Consider the following 23,815-nt stretch of genomic DNA (forward strand, 5'->3'; position numbering starts at 1 on the left):
GGAGAAATCACGCTCAAAAACAAACAAAACAAAACCAAAAACAACAACAACAACAACAAAAAAAAACCCAAAAAACAAAGAAACCAAAATAAGAGGCCCCTGGAGCCAATGAGCACTTGAAATACATCAACTATGTATGAAGATATGAAGAAAATTTTTTAATAAGTTTAAGTGAATCAAAATTTTTTCTTAGTACTTAAAAATCAAAATGAAACAGCCACATTTATCCTTACACAAAGCCAAATAAAAAGCAGGTTTCTTGGTCACTCTCTTATTGCACTAGGTGGGGGGGGGGCGGTCATACAATTATAAAAGCATTTCAGAAGTGCAAGTCCACCAACTGTCACTCAATACAAGCCCTTTGCGTCCTGAGCCATCCAATACTCACACATTATCTTCTAGGCAGATCTTGGGCCCCACGACGTTGGCTGCTCCGCTGGCCATTTTAAAAGCAAAATGCTTCTCAGGGCATGCTTTTGAGATTCCACATTTGTACCTGGGGGGCTTTGTAGCTTCGGGGAGAAGAGAAATAGATTTGAAATTTCTTAGAAAATGAACTAGTAGGATTTCATGATCAGTTTGTTTTAGATTGCAAACAATACATAGAAATATATATTTTATATCACTAAGGTATACTTAGTTGGGGGCTAGAGGGACAACTTGGCGATTAGGAGCACTGGCTGCTTTTCCAGAGGACCCCGGTTCAATTCCCAGTGTCCACAAGGTGGCTCATAATCATCCGTAACTATGTTTCAAGGGATCAGATGAACATATTTAAAAATAAATACACAATTTTTAAATGTTCTAGACCTATCCCCTCTTAGGGTATCAAAATACCAAGCACGAAAGAAAGGCAGGCAAGCCCCTTGAAATAAAAAGACACAAGAACGCAACTCAGACCCTCCTGGGGAATGAGCCAACTATTGAGAGAAATGGATTGTGCCATATGATCTTGCTGAGCAAGGCAGATCTTATTTAATTATCCACGAAGTTATCTTTAAATTTCTGGGTGCCTGGGGCTTTTTAATTGCTCCTTTGCATGCCTAGTACATCAAAATCAGGATCAGTAAATGCTCGGTCCTCCCACCCATCCAGGTACAAGCTGCAGCTGGCTCTCCTATTCAGTCTCACGGGCTGTGGCATAGCACAAGGCTGCAACCCAAGCAAACACCCATTGGCAATGAAGATCCTATGATACAAGGCTGTCCAATTAAAGGACAGCTGTATAGTTTTAAAATGCAACTCTTTCAGGGTTTGTTCACACAAACTGCCTGTGTTGCTTGAAAATAAGCCCTTACAGGGCCACAGACTGTGGTACTAGATAGAGCACTCATAAACCACCAAGCTGAGGGACTTACGGCGAGTGGCTGGGTCCAGCACAGATCGAGCTAAGAAGAGAAACAATTAACATCATTAGAAAACACAGGCCCACTGGAAACTATCTTCTTGAAACATAGTAAAGCTTCTAATAAGTCAAGGAAATGCATGTTCGGATGACTGCCAATACCAATATCACCACTTCAGAGAAGCAGTACCTTTCTGTTAATTCATTATGGATAGGTGTGTGTTGAAACCATGAAGAGTAATGATTTATTATGGATAAAGATTGGGGGTTCTTTTGGAGGGGGTGAGACAGGTTTCTCTGTGTAGTCCTGGCCTTCCTGGAACTCATGCTGTAGACCAGGCTGGCCTTGAACTCACAGAGATCCCCCTGCCTCCGCCTCCTGAGTACTCGTATTAAAGGAGTGCGCCACCTGGTTCATTTTATACTTTATATTTTGCTTAGTTAGTTACTATAAACTTAAATCCTACTCAGAAAGTTAGTCTGAAAAAGACTTTAAAAGACTAAGTGGGTGGGGTGGAGTAGGGTAGTGGAACAGTGAGGGGGGAAAGGGGAGTGGGAACGGGGGGGGACAGCTATGTAAAATGGTAAAAGATTATATTAAAAAAAAAACTTAATAAAAAAAGAGAAAAAAAGACTACTAACTGTGTTGGTGAACAATACCGTAATTAAATGCTGCTGGGCAGGGCTAGGCTGGGTACCCACACAGTCCTATAGAATGTGTACAAGTCTATCTTGGGGTTTGGTGAAGATTTGGGAGACCAAGAAGGAGGAGAGGGTGAATGCTGGGGAAATCTGAGTTTCTCCACAGCGGAAGTGTGGCGTATATACTAAGAAGGGCCTAATGAAAAATCAGTTCTGTTCCTGAGAGTTTCCTGTTTCATTAGTTCAAGGAAGGGAAAAGGTCAACTCCTAACACCCACACTGGGTCTCAACTGTCCTCCTTCACAATTACACTTTGTGCTCTGTAAATGCACCAGTGTCTGATCCCGGTCCAAGGGATTTGAACATAGACCATCAATGTGCCATTGACAGCTGGTCTCTGATTTGACTAATAAGCACACGGTGTGATGGGTGCTGGCCAGCTGTCTAACTATAAATAGTGGCTTAGTTTGTACTTCTGCACTATTTCTGATAACTATGAATTTCCTGTAACCCCTCTATTCAAATTACGGAACAGAAAGTCGAAGCTGAAAGAGAATATCTAGATGGTTAAAGAGAAGGGACCAAGCCAGCAGCTTCAGGACTCGGAAGAACACTTAGGAGAACATTCTGCACCGTTAGTCACACGGCTGTAATATAGGGAAGGAGAAATGCATGGAATAGAGCCAAGAGAGCCTTCCCCATCGCTAGACCCTAAGGACACAGGTGATTCCCATGCAGAGTGATGTGAACAAGCAAATAGCAAAACAGAAAAGGGGAGGGGAGGAGGGAGCATAGATTCAGGTGCTGGGTTTTCCTTGGCTCATTTGTTCCATTTCCTTATATAATTACAGAGATTTGATCCAATGCTTCCACTTTTTTAAATGGGGAAACTAAATGCCAGGGCAGCATCAGCAACATGAAGACTAGAAATTCTCAACTTCAGTTTGTCTTTAAAAAGCAAACGGTGGGCAGTCGTGGCACCTGCTTTTATTCCCAGCACTTGGGAGGCGGAGGTAGGTGGATCTCTGTGAGTTCAAGGCCAGCCTGGTCTACAGAACTAGTTCCAGGACAGCCAGGGCTGTCACACACACAGAAACCCTATCTCAAAAAATAAAACAAAACAAACAAAAATGTTCTAAAAAGCAAACAGACGAGATAGCAAAGTGGGTGGGGACTTGATACCAAGCCGGGTATTTGTGCAGGATCCAGATGGTGTAAGGAGAGAACTGGGTTTCATAGGTTGCCACATGTGCACCTACACTCACATACAGATTCATGAACACACATACACACACACACACACACACACACACACACACACACACACACACCACACAAAGAAATGCAATTAAGAAAAAAATATTAGTCAGGCAATGGTGGTAGAAACCCTGGTCAACAGAGTGAGTTCTAGGACAGTCAGTCAGGGCTGCACAGAGAAACCGGGTCTCAAAAACAAGAACATAAACAATCAAAAAAATTAATTAATTAATTAATTTATCAATAATTAAAGAAAAAGAAAAGAGTGTATCATCCGCCTATATCATCAGAAAAGAACACTGTGAAAATCAGAAATTTATTCTCCCTGACCGGTGCTAGGCTGATTAGGTGACCGCTTACCTGATCTGCGGTAATGCCAGGGGGTGACAGTGGGATCTGAACAGGGCTAGCACAGCACCAGCCATTCACCCATTCCTATGTGCCAGCTGTGCCAAGCACGCCTGGGTGGTCTCTGCCAAGGTCACCACGTCTCACAGAGATAAGGACACTAAGGACAGAGCGCTTAACTGGTGTGTATGTGTTCGGTCATAAGTGTAATTGGTGGAGGTAGTTTTCAGTTTATTTTTAATTTTTCAAGCCATTTGTTATGTACATGCATATGTGTGTGTATGTGTACACACATGCCAAGGGACACATGTGCAGACCTCAGAGACCAACTTGCAGGAGTTAGTTCTCTCCTTCCACCATGTGGATCCCAGGGACTGAACTAAAGTAGTCAGGCTTGACGGTGAGCGTATTTATTTGTGGAGTCATCCGACCAGTCCACAATTGGCTTTTAAAACCATCTCATGTAGCATCCGGGCCACGGTACCACTTCTAAAGATGAATATGTAAGCAAAAAGCACCAACCACTCCCAGAGCAGAAAGCCAGGTTAGGGACCTTTTAGAATCTGACCAGAGGCTCAAGCCTGAGTCTATCTACAAAGACCCTGCTGACGCCATTTAGAATTTAAAAAAAAAAAAAAAGCCAGTTTTGTGGGACGAAAATATGAGAGGTGTTCACCGGACTTTCTAAAACAGACAGATACAGAGCTTCTAAGGAAACAACACAGATAGGGCTTAGGCTCAATGCAAAGGCAGGTATCAGGATGCTGGCTTAGCTCTGCAAGTACCTATATTCACTCACATGAAGAAATGATCAAAACACTTTCTCTGCACTCAGGACCTTTGTAACTATGTAAGGAGGTGTGTGTCTGTGTGTCTCTGTGTATGTGGGCACCAGTGACGGGATCTACCCACCATGTCTTAAGATACTTGGTGAAGATATACAAGGAACAATATGGAGACCAGCTAGAAATAAGACCTGGGAGTAAGACAGAAACTGGAGTATGAGCGAACAGATAAGAACATCCAGGAAAGAAAGAATCCGAGGACGTCAACATTCAAGTACTGACCAAGACAAGAAACTTAGGAGCCTGGAGTGATGGACAGAGAGGCAAAGGCTGAGGGACTCTATAAAATGATAAAATCGGGGCTGGAGAGTTGACTCAGAGGTAAGAGCCGTTGTGATTGTTGCAGAGGATTTGGGTTCAATCCCCAGCGCCACAAGGAGGCTCACCACCTCTGAGGACAAGCACAAATGTGGTGACCGAAGGACATGCAGGCTAAACACTCATATATGCAAAATATTAAAAATACATATTTTTTTAAAAAAAAATTTAAAGATCAAATGAGTTTGTTAAATTCCAGATGTCAAACCTGTACTTGCTATTTAACTAAAAACTGATTTCATCGAAATCAGTTTGCTAGTCACCAGGCTTTCGGGTGAATATACCTCCATGGAACTAGTGTTAGTTGTTGAGTTGCTTGAAAGCCAAGAAACTCCTGGGAAGCACTTTATACAAAGGAAAGTTATCTTTATCCAGTACCCACCAAAATTGAAAGACTGTCCCTGGGCCTATAATTCTGAGAATGTGAGAGGCAAGCAGAGGAACAATTCTTCATTAATACAGGGTATGGCCAACGTATTGGCACAAGCACAAACTGGAAACACAACATCCCTCCCCACTGCAGGTTTTACTTCTGACTCTACTTGATAACCCCAATTTCAATATCTTTCAGATAATCCATCAAGGAATGGATATAAACCTGTCTGATTCTTCAGACTTCAATGAATGTCCTTTAGTTAAGTCAGACTTTAGAATTTAGAACTCCTTTATACCAGCTTTTAATACTATCTCAAATAATCTATGCATATACTATTTACCAATGGCTTAAATATCCAAGTGTAAAAATCAGCAAGCCTGCAACATTCACTGCAGCAATATCTGCAGAGATAATCTGGACTGCGTTCAGCCCTGCACTAGCTGAATGTCCTTGCTGAAACCGCATTAAACCACAGCCAGGAGCATGACTGACAGAGTGTGCGCAAGTCTCCATCCTGTCCATGACAGTTCATAGTTCCCAAGATGTTACTCATGGATGGAAGCAAGACAGGTATCTAGGGTCTCTAGATGGTATTTCTTACAGAGGGTGACTCTATAATTCCTTTGAGATTAAGTCTTGTTTTAAAAAAAGAGTGCTTCTGTGTGTTTGGGGGTGGGGTGCGCTGGGATGGGGACTGAAATCTTTTAGTTCTTATAAACTAGATAGATGTGGGTCCATTTTCTAGTAGCAAAGTCAAAGGCAGAAACAATTTAAACACACCAGTGTGGTGTTTTCCAGTGGGAGCTCTCAAGAGTCGTGATTAATGTCCCCCATTGCCGTGTAGCAAAGAGTCACTAAAGATGCTCAAATGTCAGACAGAGAACCGGTTGTTTCATACCAGCTTTATCCTTAAACACGCTATGCTTTTTAGAATATTGTAATGAGTGACATTTACTCACATAATAATTCTTTTTCTACACAGACAAAGCAGCAATGAATTCATGCTAAAAACTTACACATTTTAAGAATCTGGGCCTGGGGAAATGGCTCCAGGGGAAGAGCACTGGTTGCCCTTTCTGACTACCCAGGTTCTATTCGCAACACACAAAAGCTCACAACTGCCTGCAACTCAAGTTCCAGGGAATCCGATGCCCTCTTCTGGCCTCTGAAGGCACCAAGCATGTACAAGGTCCACAGACAGACATGCAGGCAACATACCCATATACATAAAATAATAAAATAAAAACTTTTTAAAAGAATGAAGTTCTAGCTGGACCGTGGTGGCACATGTGTGACTCTTGAGTACTCAGCCCTATGTAGGACACATGTCCCCACCCTCTTTAAAGCCAGGAGAACATCATGGAAGAGGGAACAGAAAGAATTTAACGGGCTGGGGCTGAAAAGTGCTGTTTCCCGGACATAACATGGCTGTGGCTCTCAAGAAATCCCATCAGCTGCGATTACGAGCACAAGACCATGCCTGTCAACATTCCATCATGGATGGGGAGGAGTCTGCAAGATAATACTCCACTGGGGTATCCAGCAGCCACTGGAATTTAACTGCTGCAGTAGAAGGGAGAGACATTTTCTTCAGCAGGGTAGGTGCTCATGCTCCAGTAAACAACCCTAAACTCATGCCCATGTGAGTAAGCCTGAACTGAATGGGTTGAAAAGCACAAAGACGTGAAACTAGAAAGGACGTGTGGAGCCAATGGGAGCAGTAGGAGGAGTGGCTATTAAAGGTGGGGGGGGGGGTGAAACTTACCAAATAGATTTCCTAAGCTTGCATCCATTTTAATTTCAAATACTTGAGAAATAACATAAAATGTCAACAGAAATACTGCAACAGCCACCACCAACTTTGCAGCTCCTAGAAAAAAGGCAGAAGTAACTCAGCATGGTTTTATAAGACAACATAATTCCCGGTACACAAACACTACGCTTCTACAAAAGCATTAAGAGGAATACAGTCCTGTTTTATAATCTCTAGATCTTAATGTTACTGGAGTAACAATGACTGTATGATAAATCACAGGAATCTCAGACACAAGCCAAGGCGACTGGCGGGAAAGAGGGTTACCTTCCACCAGCTGCTGGCTGACCACAGGTGTCCCAGAGAGTGGAGCACCACCGGCACACCTAGGAGACTATGTTTTCCTAATCCTTTCCAGATCCCCTCTGGGTGTTAGGAGCTGTGAAGCCCCCAGGTCCTGAATTCCTGGTAAACAACTTGTAATGCTTGCAGCTGCTCTGAGTAGGAGACCCTCAGGAGTTCCTGATGGCAGGGGAGTGGTTTCTGCTGGGTTTGGCTAGGGCGTGGCTATCAGTTAAGGATCCCTATGTAAGCTGCCCCTGGACACAACAATGGGGGCATTCCTGTTTCAAGGATGACCCGTGTCTCTGTCTGTGTGTCTTTGTGTATTTAAATCTCCAGGCCCTTGCCCGTTTCACGAACTGTACGTTGGTGCACAGACAGGCGCGGTACGCTGCATCTGGGGATGACACAAAACACCAAACTTGGAGATGCCAAGGCCAGGACACCCAGGAAATAAGGAAGTGAAATACAGCACACTTACTATCCTATCACCAACCCATCACCTGGAGCTCTCTGACCCCAAGGGGAACTGGAAACATTACCTAGTTTAAGGCAGGACTTTGCCCCTGGAGGACAGCTGACATAGTGACTGGCTATGAGATAAACTCCGTGAGAGCACACCCCTCAACTTTAGACTTTGTCCACATCTGCTTAGGATGAATCATCTCTGACTCCTTTTCTCCTAGGTACTTAATCTAAGAAACAAACCACGAAGGGCAAGGTAAGACGGAAAGGGAAGAGAGCCACAGCTTCCCTCTCCATCTCTGGATTTCACAGACATGACATGCGTCTTAACAGTACTAGCTAATTCATGTCTACACAAGCTCAGTGACCGCTCCTACTAATAGTCCAGGTTTAGTCTCTCCTGATACGAAACAGATAGACAGAGTCAGCAAACATCTAACCTTAAAGAGAGAGAGAAAAAAAAAAAAACAGAAATCAAGTAATGTTCTACGATTACAGATTCACCAGTGGTTGCACAAGAACCAGAACTCAAGTGTGCACCCCAAAACCTAGTGGCCTGTACAGTATATCATTCGAAATGACACATTCTTCAGGGGAAGGGGGTGATACCAAGCTCAATATAATAGGTAAGGAAGAATTAAAAAGGAAATCCTCTAATCTCATAGAGCCCAAGGAATAGTCTATATCCTTGAGGGGAGGGCCAGGAAGAAACGGAAGACACGTGGAAAGCCCTGGGAGGCTGAAAGGCTGCCACACCCAGAGCCTCCTCAGCACTAGAGATTCTCTCGATTCATAGCTACATGTGAGGTAACAAGAAAAATCTCTGCACCTTCCTTCCAACCTGGCTGTGACTCTAGAGCTGCTCTAAAAAACCAAGCCCTAAGGAATTCTATTAGTAAAAGAACCAAGTGGCAATGAGGACAGCCAACTAATCCCTTCTCACCTCCATTGCCTCACTCCTTCCGTCCAAAGGTTGCTTCCTGTTCTTTACAGCAACTACCAGCCAGCTACCTACAATTTTAGCATAGAAGAGCAAAATTCCATTCGGTTTGAAGCTCCTTCTCCCAGGAGTGTCTCCTAGAAAGCATGTTCTCAATACATAAATGTTCAACAGATAGATGACAGCAGGGGGGGCACACAGTGTTCTCATCATTCTCATTGTGTAAGACTGAGCCAGGAGGCTTGAAGGTGACAAACCGCATGCTAGTCTCTGTTTTAGAGCAGTCGTGGGCATGTATAAGAGGGGATAAGCCCTCACTGTCCTCTAAAACAGAGAAATGAAACTTGCCTTGTTCTTGCATATACGGTCTTATCAGCGGTGGTAGCGGGGACGGGGGGGGGGGGTGTCTTTTCTTCCATAAGATTTGCGTAAATTGTGAATTTTATTTTGCCTGTGTATGCATATGGAAGTGTATGCCTGGTGCCCATGGAAGTCAGAAGACGGTGTGACATCCCCTGAACGAGTTACATACAGAAGGTTGTGAGTCACTGTGTGGGTATTGGGAACTGAACCTCCTCGGTCCTCTGCAGAAAGAACATAGATAAGTGCTCAAAAATTCTGGTCCATCTCTCTAGCCCCAGCACTGTCTTAAACCAGGACCTGTTCATTTACACTGGAGTGGAACAGGGAGGAAACAGACACTGAGACACATGGAGACTCTAGAGTGGGGGAGTGCAGGAGCCTGCTACAGAATACGGTCTCTAGGGTTCGTTCCAAAGTCCAATGCCAGCCTTGGAGGGGATCACCACCTCGCACCAATGCCAGCCTTGGAAGGGATCACCACATAGCACCATTGCCAGCCTTGGAGGGGATCACCACCTCGCACCCCAACTCCCAGTCCTGGCATGGTGTGTCATTCCTCTTCCTTCGGTCACTGATAGCACTGCTTTGAGTTTGTTCCTACGTTTATAAACTAAAGATCATTACATTTCAGGCTACGTGAGCAACCAGATACTATTAATTTAGAAGATATTAATTAGTTCAAAGCTGTGAACTAATAATAACTAATCTTCCTTATTTGCCCATTAAAGGTAGCCCCCCCCCCAAGATATATGCCAAGAAAGGACAAACATAAAAACTAGATGGCGAAGTTAATTTTCCTGAAAATAAATTTAGAATTATGTGCAAAACAAGAACTTGTTCCGGTTTAGCACACTTAAACAGCGCATTTAAAAATCCTCAGGGGACCACAGTTATACATCGTCCTGTTGACCCCAAGAGCATCCAGAAACGAAAAGCAAAGCCAACAAGAGTCCCACGTTTTAAAAACAAGCAAGCTCTTGGTTTCTGGAATCTTCTTCCTGCACAAGTGTAACTTCACAGCAAAGAGAGTTCAATTTTTCAGATTTCTACAAAAGCATTCGTAGCAAGCATTGGTTAATTTGGTTTTAGTAATCTCGGTGTTTGATCAGCTCTGTTTGAGTCTACACAACTGTAAGCAAACTAAGAAGAGGGATTTTTCTGTCCATCTGCTTTGGCTTCTAGCATCTCTGAGAGATGACACTATGAAAACACTTCTAAGAAAATGACAATTAAAAATAAGACTAATTATCTCGATTTTGGAGGAGCAACCTGTTTTCTCCTGTCATCAGAATTCCTCACAGCAATGTGCCTTTTAGGGGTGGGGAAGCTATGGCTGGAGGCCGCATAGCTGAAACACATTTATTTTCACTTTCAGGTCGGGAAAGGGGACCTGGTGTTTATGGGTCCACCACCTAAAGACGCTTATCAATGCCTATATTAGTACTACGGACATCTAGCAAGGACTTTCAATGTATTAACACGCTATTTCAGGCTGCCGTTCATGTTCTGGATTTATACGTAGACTAAGAATTCAAAGCCAAACCACACTTTAGTAAATTCTCCACGTATGTCACACTTGACTGTACACAGAAAAGAGTTCTATTTTAGAATTCCTTTTTTCTTGATGGCCAGAACTTAGCAAGAAAAAGTAAGTCTGTTTGCATTTTCAAAATCATTCTTTGAGTATTCTCATATGTACTATTAGACAAACAAGCTTACCCCATAAACATAAACATTAATATTTGGAATAATTTCAGTAAGAGGTTCATCTACAAAAATCCATGTAATGCGTATGTGAGATTTGTTGACTACGTAGAACAAGAAAGGCTAAGGATGATTTAATTTACTTTAGCCTGGTACTTAACTTTCACAAACATTACATAGCCGCACCTGCATATAATCTCTGAGGCAGGAAGACAGCTCGAAGCAGCTTAGACTGGGAAGCAAGACCCACTACAAAAGTGGGATGGAGAGAGGAGGATGAAGAAGAATCAATGAATTATTAACCCCCTCCTTCAGTCATTATTGAGCAAACAAGTTATAAAATAAATCATAAAATGAAAAATTATTTTCATTGGATTAAATATCTTACCTGCTATCCTCATTTTGGTTATCCAGCCTAGGGCACTTCTCAGAAATAAGGTCCTAATATCAAAAGAAAAAGACAAACACCATGAATTATACAATGAATATTTCTCTTTCGATTATTTTAGAATGTATACATGAAGCCAATTAAGTAAATACCATGATATATCTAAGTATTCATCCTATGAATACCAATGACCAGTGATTAATGAAAAAAACTCTTTAATACTGGCCACTCCTTGCACTGGGCCATTAAAAAAAAATAGTTAAAAAGAGCTGCCTTGCTTGCGCCTCCCACTTGGCCGTGTCCTTTGCTCCCGTTGTACTCCGTGTCTACACATGATAACTATTATGCTCAGAGATTACAGCAGGAGCTCACTACAATTAGATTCAAACACGGATTAGCATATCATATCACACTCAAGTTTCCACTCCACACAAAAGGTGGGGCAGGGAGCATTTTGGCTTCTCAAGAGAACTCTGTGGGACAGGTCATAAATCCTCTTTTGGCTTGCAGGGAAACTGAACTCTGCATTCACAACACACACATGCCCTTCCCTCCCCATTCATATGCCAAAAGAATTCCACTCCTATCTGAGTGTGGCTCCTGTAGGAAAATGTCTTTGAAAATGTGATGAGCAGTTGGGTACCAGACACCTGCTGTCCTACTTCGGCTTCTGTTGCAGGGGGAGACCACACCTGCATTACAGTCGCCAGCAGCCTGGCTGCTCCTGCCAGCAATTCTGCTTCTGAACTCATCACAGGCCGCTGCTCATCGCAGCAACTACATTTGTGAATACAATTGTTCTCCATTAAAATATCGTAGGGAATTAACATTTAGGAAAATTTCTATATTAAAATCCCATCAAAGTGCCTCGGTCATTACCACATCTTTAATTGATTTCCTTAATTAACTTTCTTGCATCTTTAATGATGCAAAAGTGTAAATCCGAAGAACGGGAGTATGGAAAGAGATTTGAGGGCAAAGTATGGCATGTGTTTATGATGTGCTAATTCTAAACCAAGCCTGGCTGTTTAGAGAGCATTTGGGGACTTATTACAATCTGGGGCAGTGGAAGAAACAGCTCGTGAAGACTTCAGGCAATGAAGAAGGGACAGGTTCAGAGGCAATGAACACAACACTGAAGGAATAAAAAGGCCTCGGCTAAAAGCTCAGAATGCTAATCTATGTACTTAGGAAGAGAATACAGAAAATAGAATTCCCAAAACCAGAATATTAGTAATTAAGAATATTCTTGGAACAGAATATTCTTGAACATGTAAATATTCAAGACAGGATACTTAAGAAATTCATCACTCCAAAAGTGTAAGGCTAGATCAAAACAAGTCTTAGCGGTTTAGATAGACAGAGACCCTAAATGAAAGGAGCAATGTCACCTGAAGGTCAAAGCAGGGAGGGCCACACTGCCCCCTGGGCAAAGAAGCAGTGGCCTAGAGAAAAGGGAGCCTAAAGCAGGAACTAGGAGGGGCCAACCCCACTTATATGGCTATCCTCACTTCAACACTTCCTGTGGCCCAAACACAGGGCTTTATCCAATTTAATAAAATTTTGTTACTCAAAATTGGACTGCTATGTGAATATGGAGAACCTGTCTAGAATTCATTATAACAAGAACCAACAGTAATAAAAGCGCAGATCAAATGATTTTCCCATTTCTTCCCGGAGAAAACAAGCCAGAAAAACAGTTATCAAGAAGGGCTGTCTTTCTGTTATCTTCCCACCAGCTCTCCAGCTGCCCTAGCTATTGGGGTGGCCTTACAAGGGAGGAAGAGGGGTTTGTCTATTGTCCTGAGAAGAGCAGGGACGCTCACAAACAAAGCCTGTTCCATTTCTCCTCCTGCACACTGACGTACTCAAGTATAACAGCTTGCGGACAAATACCATGTCAATCAAATTGGCTTTTGCAAATTGATCTGAGAATTGAGGCTCTCTGCTGCAAACTAGCCACTCCAGAGATTTGACAGTTTGTCAAACTGACTTAAGTTTGAGTGTTGGAAACCCCACTACCACCTCAAGACTAAAATGATGCAAGAAAACATGCATGCAAATAAATAAAGTAGCAAAATACTAAAAATAAAATTAATCCACCCAAAAGAAAATATGACATTGAAATGAAATTTATGCCCTGGCAATGCTGAAGCAAACATGGGCAGCCCGTATATGGTGGTTCTGTTGAACCTGTCCATATTAGGTTTCATGGTCTAAGTTAATGAGGACGACTGACCAGGTCTCTTCCTCAAGAGGGCACCAGATCTCATTACAGATGGTTGTGAACCACCATGTGGCTGCTGGGAATTGAATTCAGAACCTTTGGAAGAGCCCGCAGTGCCCTTAACCACGGAGCCATCACAAAATGAGAATCAGTATTCACTTTAATGCAATGTTAAGTCAATGCTGGCCAAATCACAATTTTAACCAAAACCAACTAAATTCAGATGGTTCCAATATTTAAGTCGGCTGGGGCTTTTCTTTTGTTATTTAACTCTTCTATTATGAGTATGGATGTTCTGCATATATGTCTGAGCACCATGTACATGCAGGGCCCATGGAGTTCAGAAGAGAGCGTCTGATCCCCTGGAACAGGAGTTACAGAAGACTGTGAGCCACCTGTGGTTGATGGGGTGTGAACCCGGTTCCTCCATAAGAACAAGTACTCTTAACTCCTGAGCTACCTTTTGAGCCCCCTGGGGAGCGGGAGCTTTTCAAGAGACTTAAGCGATGGGGAATTTCTTGTGCCAACCTGACATGGCCACAGGCTGCCTGTAAGCAAGCACCATTCTGGGTGTGCTGGAAGGACCTTCCTGGATGGTTAGCAATCGAATCTAGAATGAGGGAAGCAAAGTACCTTCCTCAGTGGGGCTCCTATCCAGACCTGACAAGCCGGGTGCTGATAAGTATCTCCTTGTACCTGTGAGCGTCCATAGTTCCTGACCCCAAACCCATCCCATTAGGCAGGGAGTAAGAACTATCTAGTTATCTGTTAGTTTAGATAGCTTCCCCCTTGCAAGAAAAAGAAACCTAATCCACCTTTCTGGGTTGATGCTAGCCACAAATAACTTCTCTGTGCAGCTTTGTCTGTTAGGTTAGAAGGTCCTCCTCAGGCCTGAGGATGCTGCAGAGGCCAAGATGAATGGGGGTGGGGGGAACCCCATACAGTCTACGGACACTAGTTCATTTCCTTTTTGTCCAACCACATTTCTACACAGCTGTCCACGCTTCAGTCATGACTATGTAATGAATTCTCACAAAACCCCAGGACAAGGCCCCGAAGGTTTCCACAAGGCCCAGTGCTGAGGCTCCTGGGGAGTGGTACACCATAAGATGGCTGGGAACTCTGTCCCTGCTTCCCACACCACAGCCTCTGCATCTGTTCCCCAGCGTAGATTCTAACAGCCTCTAATAGTTTCTAATGCCGTGAACATTACGTATAAACCACTCAGATTACTAGAGCCTCAGGGAGGGGTTGCAGGGATCCCAGTTTATAACTGGAACAGCAGACTCGAATGTAAAGCAGCAGCCTGGACTTGTAATTGGCATCTGAAGAGGGAGAGGTGGTCTAGAGACTGAGCCCTCAACCCAGGAGACCTGACACCAAATAGATCGGAGGACACCCACCTGGAAACTGATGCAAAACTCATTTGTTTTCTGGCTGATAGGAACTCCCATCACCCTCTGAGGACACATCTTTTGCATTTATCCTGGTATCTGAGTAGAGGAAGAACACTGCCTAATAGGGAGATGATGCTCTCTGCCTGTCTTTAGGCTCCTGGATCTCTCAGCCTCTGGAACGGTGTGAGTCCATTTCTTCCAATAAATTGCAACATATGTACAATAAATCATATAGCTACAGAAATGTAGATAGCTTATTACACAGAATACATACATTTCTTTTTATCCACATACACACATACAAATGTATGCATATGTACCTATCTATCACCTATACATCAGTTAATTTTTCAGGCAAACTTGGACTGATGATCAGGAGGTGAAAAACCAAGTTTTCACCCTCTGAGCACTTACTGCACAAGAGAAAAATGGACTGGTAATGAGAGCAGAAAAGGAGCTACATCTAGAGGAGTCACTAGGGTAAGCTGCTCTGCCAACTACACACCAGGAGTGCACTGTTAAAGACAAGCGGCCCAGTACTCGGGAGGCAGAGGCAAGCAGATCTCTGATCTTCACAGTGAGTTCCAGGACAGCTAGAGCTAAATAGTGAGATCCTGTCTCAAAAAGAAAGACAGAGAGAGAGGGAAAAAAAGGAAACACACACACGCGCGCGCGCGCACACACACACACACACACACACACACACACACACGCACACTGCAATACCTTACAGCACTATACATGTGACTACTGCCAGGCAAAAGCCCAGAAACTTTCTTTCTGTGTAAAAGGACCAGACAGAAACAGACCAAAAATATGCTTTCGCTTTAAAGACCACAATTTCTATCGCAACCCTATACCCATAGCTAGATGAGATGAAGAGATGAAGACGGATGGTCCAACTGCATTGGGGCTTTGGGTTTTTATTGTTGTGCTTGAGATAGGGTCTTACCATATAGACTAGGCTGACCTCGAATTAAAGAGCTCTGCCTGGCTCTGCCTCCCAAGTGCACCACCAGGTCTGACGCAACTGTGTTTTAATAAAACTTTATGGACAACAAAATATTAAAATTTTATTTTTCAACCTACTCTGAAAAAATGATCATGGCAGGAAGACCACACAGGACTATGCATCTGATTAGCTGAGCCTCAAGAAAAATAATTAGAGAAAAATAAACAGAAGACTGAAAAACTTCCATAATAGTACCTAAATAGTGGAACATTTTTTGCTAGATTATTCGGAGAGTAATCCAAGTATAATCTGCTTCTGCGGATCATCTCAGAAGACAGGCCTGCTGCAGAAAAAGTGTTGACCAAGTTCTGTGCTCGATCAGACATTTCATCAGCGTGGACCCCCCATGAGAAGCAGAACAAATCCCCTTCAAATGCAAACACCTCTACTTCCTATAGCGGGAGCTATATGCTTGCAACAAAGGCAACAGTGAGTCTGGACTTGGTCCCGTTTCAAAACCCATTGCCGGAGACAGAAAGACATGGACAGAAGTGGTTACCCAATTCTGTTTCCCTGATGATACGATCATGCTCACAGGAAGGAGGTGACAGCACACTCTTCTTACCGGAGTACTGATGTGGGATCATTGTGCGACAGGCTTTTAAAAAGAGTGGGTACCTTTGTGCCTGATGCTTGACCAGATTTTATAATTTGGCTCTTAAATACATTTCCTAGTCTGGGGAGATGGTTCAGTGGCTAAAGCACTTGCTGCAGAGTCAGGAGGACAGGGGCCTGGATCCCCAGAACCCACGGAGTGCCAGATGGATCTCTGCCAGGCCAGACACATGTCTGAAACGGAACAAACTAAAGAAGACAGGTAAGAAGACTGTGCTCACTGGAGAGAAATATCAACATTCAAAAAGTCAGGATGAGCCAAGGGTGGTGGTGCACACAGTGGTACACCCAGTACCTGAGAGGCAGAGGAATGCAGATCTCTCAATTCAAGTGCAGTCTGGCCTGCTGAGTGAGTTCCAGGACAGCCAGGGCTACACAGAAACCCTGTGTCCCTCAAACAAACAAGTAAATATTTCTAAAAATTCAGTGCGAGGACTGGGGCTTATGAGCAGAGTCAGCAGTACCTGTCCATCATGCACGGAACCCTGGGTCTGATCTCCAAGTACCATAAAAACTAGGTACCGTGATGCGTGCCTACAACCTCAGCCTTCAGGAGCTGGAGATGCTGTGGTGGTTTGAGCAAGACCGGCTCCCACAGGCTCATAGATTTGAATGTTCAGTCATCAGGGAGTGGCACTATTTAAGAAGGTCTTGGAGGAAGTGTCACTGGAAGTAGGCTTTGAGGTTTCAAAAGTCCACCGAGCCCCAGGCGTGTTCTCTCTCTCTCTCTCTCTCTCTCTCTCTCTCTCTCTCTCTCTCTCTCTCTCTCTCTCTCTCTCTCTCTCTCTCTCTCTCTCTCTCTCAGGATGTAGCTCTTGGCTGCTGCTCCAATGCCATGTGGGCTGTCTTGCTCCACTATGATGATAACAAACTACAGTTCTGAAGCTGTGAGCAAGCCCCCAATTAAATGCTTTCTTTTCTAAGAGTTGCCTTGGCCACGGTGTCTCCTCACAGCCATGGGACAATGAGTAAGACTGATGTGAAGTTCAAATTTCAAGATCCCCCCCTTACCACAAAATGAATCGGGGGCCAGCGGGGCTACTTGAAACCCTGTTCAAACAAAAACAGCAGAACAAGGGCAAGGGTTTAGTTCAGTGGTACACCAAAAGGCCTCCTGCACTACAAAACAGAAGCAGACAATAACTCAGTATGCAGCCTAAGCTGTTTTTACTGTGCTACTGTGAACTTACTAGATCATAACATCAAATGACTAAAGATGTCAACCCTAAGTGCTTACCAGAAATATTAACTTGAAAAATGACTTAATATTGGCAGGATACTTTGGTACTGAATCCCACCAGACACGTGTTTTTAAAAAATAATCTACACAGAGTGAGCATTCAAAACAAATACGGTGCACACACCTGTAAATCCTTGCACTTAGGAGGTAAAGGGAAGGGAGCCAAGAGTCAAAGCCATCCTTGCTCAGACAGGGTGCTCAGGACAGAATGAGCTGCACGGGACTCTATCCCCAAACACAAAACGAAGCCCTACAAAAGGAACAAGAAAGCTATGGGAAGGGAAAAACCATTCATTGTTTTCTAACAATGAAAAAGTCTTCCACGGTTTTAGGGAAGCAAACTGATGCGGGAGGTCCTTCTGTATATGTGCTGCTTGTATTGGTTGATGAATAAAGCTGTTTCAGCCAATGGCTTAGCAGAGTAAAGACAGATGGAAGTCAGAACAAAGATGCAGAGAGAGAAGAGGTGGAGTTGAGGAGATGCCATGTAGTACCCAAAAGAGGAACATGGTGCACCGGTAAGTTGCAATTCCGTGGCAATAGACAGATTAACAGAAATGGGCTGACTTAATAGTTAGAGCTACCCAGTAAGAAGCCTAAGACATTGGCCAAATAACTGTGACTGATAATAAGCCTCTGGGTGGTTATTTCATAAATGGCTGCAGGAACTAAGGGCGGGACCTAGGGGTGGAGAGAAACTGGTCCAGTAAGACCAGGCAAGACAGAGAAAAGCCTTCTGTCTACAACAAACTAATCTTGTATTCTGAGTAGAGGAAGGAAAAAAAATTTAAGCAAAACATTTAAAAAAAAGTTTTATTTCTCCAAAGTAGTACTCCAAATGGAAGACTACGAAGCCACAGCCCAGAACTTTTAAATAATGAGTCAGTAGACTAATCTCTTCAGAATATTGTTCTAATGAAAAACTCTAAGAAGAATGGGATGCAGATGTTCTATACCTAGCTGCTCTGTTGTTTGTCTGAGACAGAATTTAAACACCTCGCTCGCCCTGCTCAGTCTCCAGAATGCTGGGATCACTAGCCTGGGCCACCTCCCCGTCTCAGAATTTTCAGGTATCTGAATCAACATCTTACGTTTTTTCTTGCTTGTCTTCAGTAGCACAAAATGGAAATTCACTTGAAGCAGGTTTAACATCTGAATGCGGGAAAGTGGAAACCCAAGTCCAGACTGTTCTTACTTCCCACGGACTGTTAGCCAATGCAATGTAGGAGATGAAGCAAAATAGGATTGTACTCGGGAGGCTTCACTGTCTTCCACACCCACATAAACTGTCCTTAAACCTCTCAGCTGCTCTTCCTGGTTAGCAACAGGGAAGAACACTCCAGAAACCTGTTATCTGATCTACCGCAGCCTGGAGAGAGATCCACTCTCCTACACTGGCAAACACACTCTCATACGCAGTCTCTACTTAAAAACAGGTGAGGGAAGGTGCCTAGGCTAGGCCACCTTTGCCTAGGCTAGGCCACAACAGGTGGTCAAGCCTGACAGACATTCTGAGAGTAGTGTTGCAACCCCAGACAGCTCAGTGTTAGCGATTTTATAGCAGAACTCTGGAGACTATAGAAACCAGGAAGAGACCTAGAATTCTTTCTTCTTTCTGCCCCTCCAAGACATGGGGCTGACGGCTGAAACACGCCAGCTGATCCACATGCACTTAACCAGTTTTTCAACAAAAAACGCTTAAGGGATTAAAAAGAAAGTAAAAGAGAGAATTCTTCCCTCAACCTAGTAATACAGCGAACCAACTTTCTTCATCCATTAAGGAAGCTCACACACGTAAGGCTATCTGGCACCGACTTCTCAGGGATACAGAAAGACGGGTTTAGGATCACAAATGCTATCAGAGCTTTTTCATTTTCCTGAGCTGTCTGCCAGAGTTTGGGTCTCTTCTGAGACGGACTGGTTAACCTTATTGCCACTACATCTAAAAACCATTCTGCCCAGGAGGGAACATCGTGGGTCAGGCTATTTAGTCAATAAAGTGGGAATTAATGAGGACTATTACAAAGAACTGATAAAAAACTACAGGTCAAATGGACCTGCCACACCTACTGTACATACAACATGAAGGAATTATTTCAGTGTACTATAAGACTTTCTAGCAAGCCACTGACGCATACATAAATGAATGGGAATGAGCAGCTGGGCTAGAGAGCCCGACACCACAAGGTACACCTGAGGTACACTGCAGCCACTAACACAATCTTTATTACAAACACGTCGGGGCAGGACACCGTCCCATCAACTCCTATACACACTTCTTCACACACTTCTTCACATGGTTGGACATTTGAAGAAATATTAATGGAATGATTCACTGTGCATGGTATTAACATGTGTGCACATCTGTGTGGGTCTATGCATGTGCGGTGTGGGAGGGTATGCATGCCTGTGTGTGCGGTGTGGGAGGGTATGCATGCCTGTGTGTGCGGTGTGGGAGGGTATGCATGCACGTGTGTGCGGTGTGGGAGGGTATGCATGCATGTGTGTGTGGTGTGGGAGGGTATGCATGCCTGTGTGTGCGGTGTGGGAGGGTATGCATGCACGTGTGTGCGGTGTGGGAGGGTATGCATGCATGTGTGTGTGGTGTGGGAGGGCATGCATGCACGCATGTGTGTGTGGACCCAGACATCGCTGTCAGCCGTCTTCTTCAGTCACTCCCTGTGTGGTCTCTCACTGAAACTGGATACTCATTAGACTAGATGGACCAACCAGGGAGTCCCAGAGATCCCTTGGCAAGCAGTCTGAAGAGTGAGAGATCTCTCCCCAAACTCCAATAGAACTGTTCTTATCTTATATCCTAACCCTCACAATAACTCTTTAACATCCCAAGAGCAGCCCTGAGGCCCTAGACACCTAAAATCCTTTATTAAGAAACACGCTGCCTTTCCCATTAACAGTCTAAATGCAGAGGGTCCTGAACACACTTTTTCTTTGTAAAAGATTCAGTGACATACCCTATCACACTCTTTTACGGCCTCAGAAAAGTGTTACCCGCAGCACACTTTAACAAGCAAATTCCTGTGCTCCTACAGACCTGCAGGATCAGACTCCTCAGAGCAGGCATCAAAATCCTCCACGTTTAATAAGCTCCTGGACTGAGTCTCCCTGGGGCTTGGAGCTGAGAGCTTCAGGATAGCAGCAGCACACCAACCCACACAGAGGAAAAGTTAAGAGAGGGGGAAAAAATAAAAATGAAAACCGAGGCGGACCCAAGACAAAATAAAAACCCAAAGTACAAGTCATATGGCAGGAATGTTCATTCTTCCTTGAACCACGGATGGAAATGAGGCTGCCTGTCCCTGGGCCAGGTCTGCCGGGTGGGAGAGGGGAAGCAGGCAGGGAATCTGCAGTGCGGCGGGCGAGGGAAAAGGAAAAGAAGTCCTTGGCAGCGGTTAAAACAGACTCCGCAAGCCTACACTGCCCACATGCTTCCCCACAGATCCTCCAGGTCTCCTCTACAAAGCAGAATTCTGTTCCAAAATTTAATGGCCACTTGAAAAACTGAAATGGTGATTAGCTTCCTAGAACCCAGAACATAAACAATACCAGTGCAGAGTCCTACAAACTAGCATCTTTAAAAACCTTAATCCTACCCTATGCAATTAGGGGAAAGACGGACAGACAGAAATTACCAAGAAAAAAGTACAAAGGGGCAGCAAGGTGGTTCCTCAGGTAAGTGTGCTTGCTGACGAGCTTGACACCCAGAGCTCAAGTCCCAGAAAGAAAGCCAACTCCTACAAGTTGTCCCTTTACCCCCACACATGAGCCACACCATGGGTCTTCACCCCACCCCCTACATATGAAAAGAAACGAAAAATAAAGATAAACTTCTTTCGAAAAGAACGACAACAATAAAAACTGTTTTAATTATAGGAGGAACAAAGTAGGGTATGACATTTCAGTGTACACACTGTTGAGGTTTTGATTTGTTTTTAAGAAAACTAGGAAGAAAGGGAGGCATAACAAAGTGACACCCCGTGTGGCGGGGGTTGTCACTTCCTGCAACTACTTTACACTACACTTGATAAGGATTTGCAGCTTCTTAAGATTGGGTTTCAGGATTCCCCTACAGAGACACTTCCTTTACACTTGAGGTCAAATGGGAAACTGAAACACACCAAGGCATCAGCAGCCAAACCACTTCTGAGAAGGGCTCGACCTGCCTGAACAGAAAGGCAGGTCGGCAGCCATTGGCACAGCACAGGAAGAAGCCACGAGGGAAAAGAAAAATGTATCAGCTAAACCAATTTTACAAGCTCCTGTTTTTTATTGTCCAATGCCCTTCGAAACTCATTCCGAGACCACTAATTGCAGGCGCCATTAGTCAGCTCAGCTTAACTTAACAAGCCTGGTGGAGATGTGATGAAAAGCACCAGGAACTCATTGCTAAGTGCGGATGCTCCTGCATCAATCTACCTTGCACACAAGATGTTCAACTGGGTACCCATGGGGCAGGGGGGACAAAACAGAGAGCGACAATGAGAGCTTGTGGCGATGACTTGGGTTTACAGAATCCCTCTCTTTGTAGCTTTTCATCTCCACAACCACGCAGACACTGAAAGTCACCGACTGGAGGAATTTTTATCTTGCCCTTTTACGTTATTTCTTCCTACAAAGAATGGTCGTTTCTAACAGAGCACACGTTTTAAGAATCTGTGAAACAACCCTAATCACTCACATAAAGCTGAAAAAAAAAAAAAAACCTAGTAGACTGCCAGAGAAATCACCAGGCTAGCGACCTCCAGAAACAGAAGTACCGTAGCTTAAGGAAGGCTAACTTACCCCTTCCGCCACTTTCCTGTTTAGTGGCAACTGGAAAGTTATTAACTGTATTTTCTGCATTAAATGGGCATCTCTCTGTACTCCCTAAGGAACTGTATGAGCAACAATGTCTCCAAAGTCTTGGAAAATCTAACAGTCTATCCTGGTCCTGAAGGAATCTCACCGGCCCGGAATCTACCATTATCATCCAATTTTACCTAATAGCTCACGAAACTCTTAGTTTAATACGTAGAATGTGAGTAGTAATAGGTCCCTGGGAGGAGTTGTGAAAAATAAGTATGTGCGTGAAAATACCGGGTAACTGAGATAGTAAAGACACAAAGTACTGGCTTTGTATCCATGTATTTCTGCCTAAAAAGAAGCAAGGCAAAAAGTTCTATCAGTTCTGTATTATAGGAAGTGATTGTAAATTGAGGCTGACGACTTCCACCAAGTTCCAGCTGGACACATCAATCTCAAACAGTCCAACTGTCACTAGTTATTTGGGTATAATGGCACTGACCATCATGTGTACTACAGCTATGAACACAGCAGGAAAAAAAAAATGAGCTAATACAAACAGCGCTCATCAAAGACATAAAACACCAACGGGCTAGCCTGCAACGGGAGAAAGTGGCTTTGCAAGTGGCTCCAGCTGGGCAGAGACTTTAAACTTTACAAAGGAGTCAAGCCGGCCCTGCACGGAGTTCAAGTCCAGCATGGCAAGTCCCATCCCATCCCGTTCTCCGGGAACGCGCAGCCTGCGGGATTCCGGCCGCCAGGGGCACACCGGCTTCTAGGTGCATGCAGCTCGAGTCCGGGGACGGCCGCAACCCGGAGCCAGGTGCAGACGCCGCTGGCCGTGCGGGCCGCGATGCTCGCACGGCCCGGCCCCGCGGCAGCAGCAACCGGGACCCGCATCGGGATGCAGACGGCCGGCTAGGAGCTCCTCTCCTGCCTCTGCGCCCAGCCGCGCCCAAGTCCGCCTCCCGCCCGAGCCTCACCCACCAGCGGCCGTGCCGCCGTCAGTCCAGCCGGAGGCCGACGGGAGCCTCTTCCTCCTCCGCGCCGCCGCCGCCGCCGCCGCCCGCTCGCACTTCGGCTCCCTCCGGCTGGTCCCGCCGGGCCCCGCGCTCGCTCGCCCGCGCCTAGGAGGAAGCCAGCTCGCCCCAGGCCTCCTCCCACGCTGCCCGCCGCCGCCAATGAGCCCCGCCGCCGCGCAGCCGCGCCCGCCCTCTGGCGGTGGAGGACCGAGCCGGCGCAGCCACCTTCCCCGGTCGCCTCTGCGACTCCAGCCCTGCGTTGCTCAATCTGTACTTGCCACGTGGGAGCTGCCTGCAGCGTCCTCAGCCAGGGGCTGAGTGACTCCCCGGGAGGAGGGAAAATGTGTCAGCGCCTCCGCCCTTAAGTCACACGTACAGAATCCCAACCTTTGAAATGACCAGCCCCCTCCTAG

General features: G+C 44.8%; 1 protein-coding gene across 1 annotated transcript in view; it reads right to left on the reverse strand.

The window, feature by feature from the left end:
* The window catches only part of Fam3c (FAM3 metabolism regulating signaling molecule C), a 41,885-nt gene extending 18,392 nt beyond the window's left edge, over positions 1 to 23,493 (reverse strand). Inside the window, exons 1-5 of the mRNA XM_038319723.1 lie at positions 23,364 to 23,493; positions 11,087 to 11,139; positions 6,897 to 7,001; positions 1,359 to 1,388; positions 389 to 512 (exon numbers count right to left, since the gene is read on the reverse strand). Of these exons, the coding sequence (XP_038175651.1) occupies positions 389 to 512; positions 1,359 to 1,388; positions 6,897 to 7,001; positions 11,087 to 11,099 (272 nt within the window). The 5' untranslated portion in view covers positions 11,100 to 11,139; positions 23,364 to 23,493. The remainder of the gene's footprint in view (positions 1 to 388; positions 513 to 1,358; positions 1,389 to 6,896; positions 7,002 to 11,086; positions 11,140 to 23,363) is intronic.
* Between the last annotated feature and the right edge of the window lie 322 nt (positions 23,494 to 23,815).

Source organism: Arvicola amphibius, chromosome 2, assembly GCF_903992535.2.
Source record: "Arvicola amphibius chromosome 2, mArvAmp1.2, whole genome shotgun sequence".
Classification (NCBI taxonomy): Eukaryota; Metazoa; Chordata; class Mammalia; order Rodentia; family Cricetidae; genus Arvicola; species Arvicola amphibius.